The sequence below is a fragment of the Haplochromis burtoni genome, unplaced genomic scaffold (assembly GCF_018398535.1).
Source record: "Haplochromis burtoni strain Fernald_Lab_line unplaced genomic scaffold, NCSU_Asbu1 Contig_89, whole genome shotgun sequence".
NCBI lineage: Eukaryota > Metazoa > Chordata > Actinopteri > Cichliformes > Cichlidae > Haplochromis > Haplochromis burtoni.
In genome coordinates, this window is record NW_024582450.1 from 134,818 (window position 1) to 144,227 (window position 9,410).

General features: G+C 39.7%; 1 protein-coding gene across 1 annotated transcript; it reads left to right on the forward strand.

Moving 5' to 3' along the window:
* Window positions 1–1,594: 1,594 nt before the first annotated feature.
* Window positions 1,595–8,150, forward strand: shda (Src homology 2 domain containing transforming protein D, a). Its single transcript, XM_005949058.3, has 8 exons — window positions 1,595–1,807; window positions 2,382–2,631; window positions 2,824–2,925; window positions 3,029–3,191; window positions 3,366–3,602; window positions 3,834–3,999; window positions 5,041–5,160; window positions 6,955–8,150. Exons 2-8 carry the CDS (start codon window positions 2,386–2,388, stop codon window positions 7,139–7,141), a joined length of 1,221 nt encoding a protein of 406 aa, XP_005949120.1. The 5' UTR covers window positions 1,595–1,807; window positions 2,382–2,385; the 3' UTR covers window positions 7,142–8,150.
* The last annotated feature ends 1,260 nt before the right edge of the window (window positions 8,151–9,410 follow it).

Consider the following 9,410-nt stretch of genomic DNA (forward strand, 5'->3'; position numbering starts at 1 on the left):
CAAAATGCATACTGTAGTCTAACTCAGAGCCCAGAATAAATTAAGTAGTTGTGGAATTGTTCCAGGGTGGAATTATTGTACAGCGTCTTTAATGATTTTTGTTAAACAAAGTTGCACCTTAGCCATACTTTTCTGCTAGCCATCAACAAGCTTCTGGCAAGATATTTGATCACTGTTTTTGGTAGAATTAGTGCAGTGAATTTTGTTGATTTCCTCACACCAACCCCGCTTTTAAGCATAGTTCACAAATTTCCAGCGGGACTGAGGTTTACTTTGGGAAGGCCGTTCCAGAAGCTTAATTTTAGCCTGCTTTTTCCGTTCCCATAGGACTGTTGTCCTATGGGAAAGCTAGACCCAACTGGGTCTAGCTTTTGAGTTGAGGTGAAGTAGAAGAATGTGGAGGTAGGCCTAGTTCTTTGCACTTTGTGAAATGAACTAGTTCAACTGACAGCAAAACAGCTCCAGAGAATGAACCACCATTATTTACATTTGGTACCCTACAGTGTTTTTATATTTGAAAGTCTCACCTCTGCTCCTCCAAACATACCTCTTGTAATTGTGGCCAAATCGGTCAGACTTTCTCTTGCCTGACAATCCATTTTTTTCTCCAGAAGGCATTTGACTTGTTCATGTGGTCAGCGTCACATTTCAGTCAAGCTTGAAGGTGTTGATTTTGGAGTAGCTGCGTCTTTCAGCACCCTCTCCGTCTACAGATATGTAAAACTGTCTTCGCTGTGGACCGTGACACTGTGTTTCAACAGTTTCCAGTTCATGGCAGGCATGAGCCCAGGTGCTTCTTGGGTTGTTTCTAACATCTTAACCAATTTTTTTCTCATCTGAGGATGACAATTTTGGTCTTCCTCCAGTCCTTGGCGATTATGTACAGCTGTTTGAAGTGAAATCTTGGAATATGCAGTTATTTTGAAGTGGTTCCGAAATACCTTTGCCTCTTCTATGTAATTTTCTTTCTTATTTTCACTGAGTTCCTTGGACTTTTCTATTGTTATGAGAATTGGTCAATCCAATGTGTGCTGTCAAATAAATCCTTTATATGCTGGCAAAGAGAAACTACCAGATGTAGTCGATTGTGATTACCAGTGAGAACTTAATAGGCCATGGCCAGTTACTAGATGCTGTAGAACCTTCAAACACCACTTATTAAAATACATGGTGAGTGTATTTATATATTTAAGGCTGTATGTCTATTTTTGACCCAGTGTGGATTAGAAAAAGCAAAACTAGATTAAATGTTTTTCACCCAATTTTTGTTTTTAAAAATAATTAAAGTTGTATGCAGTACAATCATTTAAAGCCCAATTCCAAGTTCAAAGATAATCTAAAATTTAGCATATGTGAACAATGTTGCAGGTTAAAGTTCACAGTGATACGTCGCACACTCTTCAGTGTAGAAAACAGATGAAAAGCAAAATATTCCACGATGGCGGGGATTATTTTTGAAAGAATGAGGATTATTCACAGCGCTGCAGCTTAAACAGTGGATTAGGCAGGGTTCGTATGACTTTAATGTCGACTCACAAAAATAATGAACAAATAAATAAATAAATAAATGTGTGTCCCCTCCCCTTTAATCCAGTCCGCCGTGGCTCTGAGTGGTGTGTCGGAGACGGTCTGCTCCAGTGTCTCCTCTGGTCCGGCTAGCATTAGCTGTCTGACCTGCTTGGCTCCGAAGCAAATTTTAGCGATTGCATATGTTTTATTTTGAGGCTGGACAGCATTAACACTAAAACCCGGATGGTAACCACAAAGACATAACTGGAACGGGTGACCGTCAATGCAAAGAAAAAGGGTGAGCCTAAAGAAGTAACGTTAGCAGAAACTGACGGTAGCTGCTACTCGGCTAACTTAGCTTAGACATGTTAACACTGCAGTGACTCATATTTAACTGCACAGCTCAATACTCCAACTCATAACTTCTTAAACTAAAAGACAGTAGGATTCGTTAGATGTTAAGATCTTTAAGAGTATTTTTTAGGAGGGAAATGCTACCCTTAATCCAGTGTTATGAGAAAGTGATTGATTGAACCCCTTTAATTTACAACCTAATGCTAACTAGCGATTGTCAGTGGACGCTGAGATCTGCTTTGCTGTTTATTAAACCAGAGGAAATCTTATGCAAGCTAACCACACGGGTTCAGGATTAGGGGTTAATCTTGCCTAACCTGTTGAGTATATTGTTGCAACAATAGCTCTCTGTTTTGGGGGTGACTTTGTCAGGGAATATAAAAACAAAGGTGGAAGAAATTTGTGCAGATTTGTGCATTTCTGTTAAGTAAGATGGTGTCCAAATGTAGCAGCTGAAATGGCCATAATAATCACTAAACAGCCCCTATAATGTGATATTTACTACTTCATCCCCACAGATCCATGGCAAAGTGGCTGAAGGACTACCTGAACTTTGGCAGCAGGCGTGATCCTCCACAACCCCCGAGACCAGATTACAGCGAGAGCGAGATTTTGAGGGCCTACAGAGCTCAGAAGGAGCTAGATTTTGAGGACCCGTACCAGCACACTGATAAGGAGCATCAGAATGGTGGTTTCGGCTCCTGTAATGCCACTGTGAGCCTTCCCTCTTTCCCTGCATTTGGTTCAGCGCTGCCTAATGGTGTAGAGGTATGACTTGGACTCCTTTTTTTACAGTCATGCGCACATGCAGCTTATGTTCCCTCCCCAAAAAAGTGTCCCTAAATAAATTGCCTCACAATGACCACTTTTAAATGCACATGCTCCAAAAAAGATATGCACCTGTTTGGGTGATGTTCGATTCATTATTTAATGTGTTCTCTATCCATGTTTTACATTTAGGTAAAACTTGTGTCTCCAAAACACAGACTGATTAAAGTGGACTCTCAGGAATTTGGTCGCTGTAAAGTCCCTCTGAGCCCTGTGACTGTTCAGGAGGAACCTGTAAGCATTGTTATTTCTTACAATCACAATCTCAAAACACTGAGGTCCAATGTCATTGCATTTAATTTGTGTAATTTGCTTTGTTTCTATCCCCCCCACTAAGGTGGTTCCCTCTGCCCCAGCAGCGTCAGAGGCCGACGCAGATTACTCGGATCCTTTTGACGCACATCCACACCCAAGAGCCAGAACAAACTGGGAGCCCAAATCTGCACCAGCAGACTGCTGCAGTTACATGGAGCCATTTGAGGCCCAGCGAATCATTTCAGGTTTCCTCTACATAAAAGTTGATACTTGTATATGGTGAAATACTTACCGTACCATAAATAATTCACATTTATTGTGCATTTTATTGAGGTACAAGTGTTTTGGGAAGAAATACTTACCCAATTCTTAGGAGGGGTAAAGGTGAAAAGTTTTCCCCTTCTGTGTTTCCTGTGCAGAACTACAGCGCAACATGATGGCCAACCGGTCTGGGAGTGGAGATGGCAGTCAGCTATATGACAACCCATATGAGGAGAGGACTCGGTACCACCATCGAGCTGGTCCGCCTCAGAAGGTTGAGGGTGGGGTGATAGACAGCAAGGAGAGCAGGCTGCCTCAGGATGACGAGAGGCCGGCTGATGAATACGACCAGCCGTGGGAGTGGAAGAAGGACAACATCTCTAAAGCCCTAGCAGGTAAATTGGGGATTTCCTGGTATCTGTCAGTGCGCCCCAGGGCGGCTGTGACTACAATGTAGCTTGCCATCACCAGTGTGTGAATGTGTGTGTGAATGGGTGGATGACTGGATGTGTAAAGCGCTTTGGGGTCCTTAGGGACTAGTAAAGCGCTATACAAATACAGGCCATTTATTACAGTTCTGTAGCTACTTGTCTTTGACGTATCATTTTCTATCTGTGTGCCCATAGTTCAGTTTGAAGGGACTGAAAGAGAGCGATCACGAGGTCACACAGAACAGTCCAGGCTTACCATGACAGGCGCCACATCAGAGGCAACTACACTCCGTCTTGTAGGTGACACTCCTTCGCTCTTGGGAGAGAGGGTGGATCCATCTCTGCCGCTGGAGAAGCAAGTGTAAGTTGAGATTCACAGTCTTAACCTTTGATGTTGGCTCTACTAGTTTTCTTTTTCTTTTTTTTATTCTACTTCCAAAAAATAGCAGTCTTTCTTGCACAACATACCCTTCCACTTTCATCATGCTTCTAAGTAATTAATTGTCTTTTGTTTTTAAGTGAAGTTCCTCAAAATCTTTGTTTTTTTTGTTGTTTGTTTGTTTTTCAAAATGGGGGGGGAAAGGTCATTCAAATAAACCAAAACATAAAACGGCCTTGAACTGGTTTAAGTTCAAGGCCGTTGGTCCAGACATGCATCGTCTTGCATTTAAAAAAAAAAAAAAAAGAAAGAAAGAAAAGAAAAGTTCGCAGGTTTAGTTTGTTTTGTTAAGTTTCTTTAGATTACCTGTGTGTGTGTGTGTGTGTGTGTGTGTCAGAAAGTAAAAGCCAGTACTTGTTAGGCTACACAGTTTTCAGTTACTGTTGTTGTAAAGGGGAATTTTATGTACTGACAGCCATCCCAGACGAAATAAACTTCATAAAGGAAATGCCTACAACTTAACGACTTGAAAAATTCATCCCAACATTCACTTTTTCTTTCTTTTCTTTTTCTTTCTTTTTTTTTTTTAAATTGAAACATGCAAAACTTGGCTTAAGAACAAAGTCTGACCTGTGTGACTCACAGAATAAATCAGAAATGGAGGCTGGAGCTTTGCATTTCCTCTCGCATTTGCATCTGCAAAACACAACCAGCCGCACTCGGCTTGGCTTATTTTCTTTTTTTATTTGATTATAAAGAAATTGTGGCGATTACTGTCACATGTTTGGTGTTGTCTTGTCTTCTGCGTTTCACATCCTAAATGTGATGGGTTACCATCAGCAACAACAAAAGGAAAACAAATATTTTAAGTTCAAGCTGATATAAAGTTGGCTGATATGCACTTATGCCCATTGCTGTAAACAATGTATAAAATTTTGCAACTGTTTTATGAAAAGATTAATGCAGTTATGACTTTATAAAATGTTTAGCTTTGTGTTATGCTGTCCTGCTGCTTGCCTGCAGGTGGTACCATGGAGCCCTGAGCCGGGCAGAAGCAGAAAGTCTGCTGACTCTGTGCAAAGAGAGCTCCTACCTGGTGAGAAATAGCCAGACGTGCCGAAACGACTACTCTCTCTCCCTCAGGTAAACATGAGTGTCCCTGAATGCTGCGGTGTGGAGTGCATCAAAAAGAAGGAAAAAACCCTTCATGTTGTCTTACTTCAATATTACCGCAGTCTGTTAAAGGGTAATTATTCCCTTGTGTACTTGGCTTTAGGCCCTTCCGAAATTTATGTGATCTGGTCCCCCACGCACCCACCCATTTGGGTATTGTTGCACATCATTTTTCTAGTTTCTCTGTTCTCACTTGGTTACAACAACCTTTTTTTTCCTGGCTTTTTTTCCTCTCAGCAAATGTCTTTTTTTTTTTTTTTTTTTTTTTAAGTCTCTTTAATAACCAACATGGAAACAGCTGCTTGGAAAAGATCATGCTGGCAATGCTGGGAATTGCTCCCAATCTCACATCTGTATTATTTTGAAGCAGTGAGCTGAAAGAGCACAGGAATTTGTTTGCACTCCGGTGCAATTTTTTTTTTTTTTTAACCAAAATATTTGTGGATTCTCTGAGCATATTATGTGCTTAAACCACTGATCAAATCAGCAAATTAGCAAAAGGGAAAAAAGAAAGTGAAATGTAGCTGCAAATGGATGAAGGGAAAATTGAACAAACTGCTGCCAAAGCCCTGTTTTGGTAATGTGATAGAATCTGATCTAAAATATTGTTTTGATGGAAGAAAGCCAGATGTGTAAAAGCTCAAGCTGAATTTTGCATTCAGAATAAAAAAAACACATTTTTCAGGTGCTCGAGTTTGCTTTCATACCACATGCGTGTTGGGTTAAATAAGGGTATTTGTAGAAGGTGATGACATAACAAATACAAGGAACAAGAGAGGTGCAGGAAAGACCTGTTTGAACTCAAGATGTTGTCTTTAATGATTGCTATCTTTACCACCAACGCACCAACAAAATTACAGGAAGACGAACCCAAGCTTCTCTAAGCGATGATTTTGGCCATTGTTTTTATCTTGGATCCCTAAACTTCACTTTGCAGAATGAATAAGTTGACATTAAAGGTAGTTCTGAGGATGCATAGTGAGATTAATGGTACATTAATTATATCAATTAATAACCTATTCCAATCAGATTTTCTGTTTCATAGACCCTTCACTAATACCACAGAAGGAAGCCGTGCAGTAAAAGTTACAACAGTGTGTGTGTGTGTGTGTGTGACATAGTCCCAGAGACCTGAACACATTTGGATTAAGTACCTATAAATGAGTTTAAAACACAGTATTTTTATACATCTAAGTGTGTCGCGTGACTCTTTACGTTAGAGGAAAAGTGAAGGATTTGTATTTATATGTTTGACGCCAGTTTCAAAGTTTGACATTTAGAGATTGAGGCTCGGTTATATAAACAGTCATCAGTGATTCACAGTGAGAAGGAATAAAACTGTCGGCAATTCATACCAAAATAATAGGCACAGATGCTGACTCCTGGTTGAATGACAACTCTCCAGTTCCCTTTACAGTTTTTTGTTGTTGTTCCTGTTGAAACTTTTTAATTAAGCAAAACTGAATGGGCTGATTGTGTGCGGCCCACCCCAAGCAATGATGATAACACAATTGGAATGTTGATCTGAGACTGCAGGAATACTTTCATCACAGAAAGCTGTGTGGCGCTCCGATTGTTGTACGAAACATAACGTGACATATTTGTTCCAGGTGGCAGTTTTGATAATTATAAGGTCTTAAAACATTCTGTAATGCTCATGCACACACACAAACACACACACTTTGATTCTCAGTCTTTCAGTGTACTAATTAACATTCCTGTCAGGCAAGTTGAGGCTCATCTGCACTGTCTCTTTATTGTCAGGAGCTGCAAAGGCTTCATGCATATGAAGTTCACCCAGTCCCCAGACGGCCGCTACGTCCTCGGAGAGAACAGCCCTCCGTTCTCGACCATCCCCGAGGTCATCACCTACTACACGACACACAAGCTGCCAATCAGAGGAGCCGAGCACATGTCCCTGCTGTATCCTGTCCCAGTGCAGACCCTCTGACGGTGACATGCACATCCTGATTTTCATGGTGCTACTGAATATATTCTTATATACATATATATTCTTAGTATTTACCTATTTCTACCTGTGTCCTACATGCTATGACACTGCCATTCTACCTGCACAGCTTGCAAGAGATTGGACCATCTGGTGCCATCTTTTCTGTTTTTACTTTAATCCCTGTATCTACACTGGCCGCTTACAAGAGAGCTCAGTGCTTAAGGAATCTGTGAAACAGTACATCACTGAAATCCCTCTATTTATCTGTCACGGACTCTTGAAAGTCAGCAATTGTTGATAATAGGATTGTTAGCTGAGTACTTTCACCTCACAGAGGAAAAAGACAAAATCTAGTCTTGAGACGGTAGAATTTATGTAATCTTGCATGGAGTTTTGTCTTTATTGCTGTCAAATGTGAAGCAGACTTAAAGAATATTATTGGTGGGGTCAGGGTGGCCTTAGCTTGTGCCAATAATCCAGTTTTTTGTTTGTTTGTTTTTTCTTGTCACATGAATTTCATGTTTTTAAACTGACAAAAGGTCAAAGTGATTGGAGCTCTGGTGTGAGGTTTGAGAACTAAGTTTAAAAGGTTGGAAATGCAGTTGAAATCATGCTGTGACTACAAGCAGTATTGTTGTTATATATATATTTTTTTCAAGTTTTAGTTACAATTATGAACCAAACACTACATATTTAAGCCGGACCATCTCTGCGCCCTGGGGTTTTCTCTCTGCACGTTTCAGAGGCCCGCCAATGTTACTTGATGCTGTAGCCGTTTTGCCCTGCAGTGTTCTTGGCTCCTCTTGTTAATGTGTGAACAACACAAAGTTGACTGCATCACACAATAACAGACTCCTGCAATACTAGTTTAGAGAATATTAACTACAGTATTATACTGAAAGCTTGTGGCTTTGTGAACATGATTATCAAAGAAGCTTTGGTATTTTAATGACTGTGCTATTTTATAAAATTTTAAAACCCTGTAAAAATAAAGGTTGTGGTGTTTTCAGTTTGTCTCTGCATTCCTTTTTTTTTTTTTAAATAAATATTTAATGTTTCATATGAGCTTCATAATGATAAATGTAATAATGTAAATTAAAATTTGGAATTGAATTAAAGGTAAGTTCAAGTTACTCCTCCAGCACACAGTTTAGTTTAGAAAATTACACACGCTTCTTTTTTCCCAGATGGAATGATGGATTTTTAAAAAAAAAAAGAATATGGTGCACAACTTCGAATTTATTTTGGATTTTTTTCTAATCCACACAGTGTCAAAATTAAACAAGTTTAAAATGGTAGGATTCAAGGTTGTGGCTTTGGTAAGGAAATTCTGGATGTCCTGTGTTGGTCTGCTTTATCAGTTTATGTGCAATTACAGTCACAGTCCTGTTGGAACCCCCTGGTGTTGGTGGTGGTGTTTTGTTTTGTTTTTTTAAAGTGCCCTTTCTCACTTTCCTGTCCCCCAGCCCATGTCTGTCCCGTCTGTAACAACTGAAAATAAAATAAATAACAACAAAGGCTGATCAAATGGGCCAATATAGCAAGGCCATGATCAATTCTGACGGCTAAAGAACCACAAGGGACAGGCAAAAAAAAACACCACCATACCTGATAGCTGTTGATGTTTGTAGGTTTGACAGCCTCACCTTGTCATTCTAGCCAGCTCAATCTTTGTCTCGTCTGACCATCAAACTTTTCTTTAGTAGGTTTTCGACTTCTTTATGTGGTCAGCTACAAATTTCAGCTGAGCTTGTGGACATTAACCGATTTCCTCTCATCTGACGATGACAGTTTGGGTCTTCCAGTCCTTTACAAAGTGGTGATACATCTGAATAACTTGTATTTATGCACAATTGTTTGATAGTTGTACATAACTACAAAGCTTAACAATGTTTTACATGTTGGAATGTGCAGTTGTTTAGAAAGAGGCCCTTCCATCTTGTGCACAGTTTTCAGTCTTAGCTCTTCACAGAGTTCCTTGGAATTTCCCATTGTTGAGTATTGATCACTCCAGTGAGTGCTGTCAAACATTTTATACCGATGATTTTTTTTTTTTTTTTTTTTTTAATATGACTGATAAGTCGGTCTCAATCACTGATGAGTAATTAATTTGCCTTGGCCAGGTCAGTTGTCTGGACTGGAAAAATGAATCCAAATTTGTGCATCTAATTCTTGTTTTTTAAAGTCTATGCTATACAGTCCTTCCAATATAGGGAAAAAATGTTAAAAGGAATCATGATATTCATGCCCATTTGGAGTTTATGTAAAC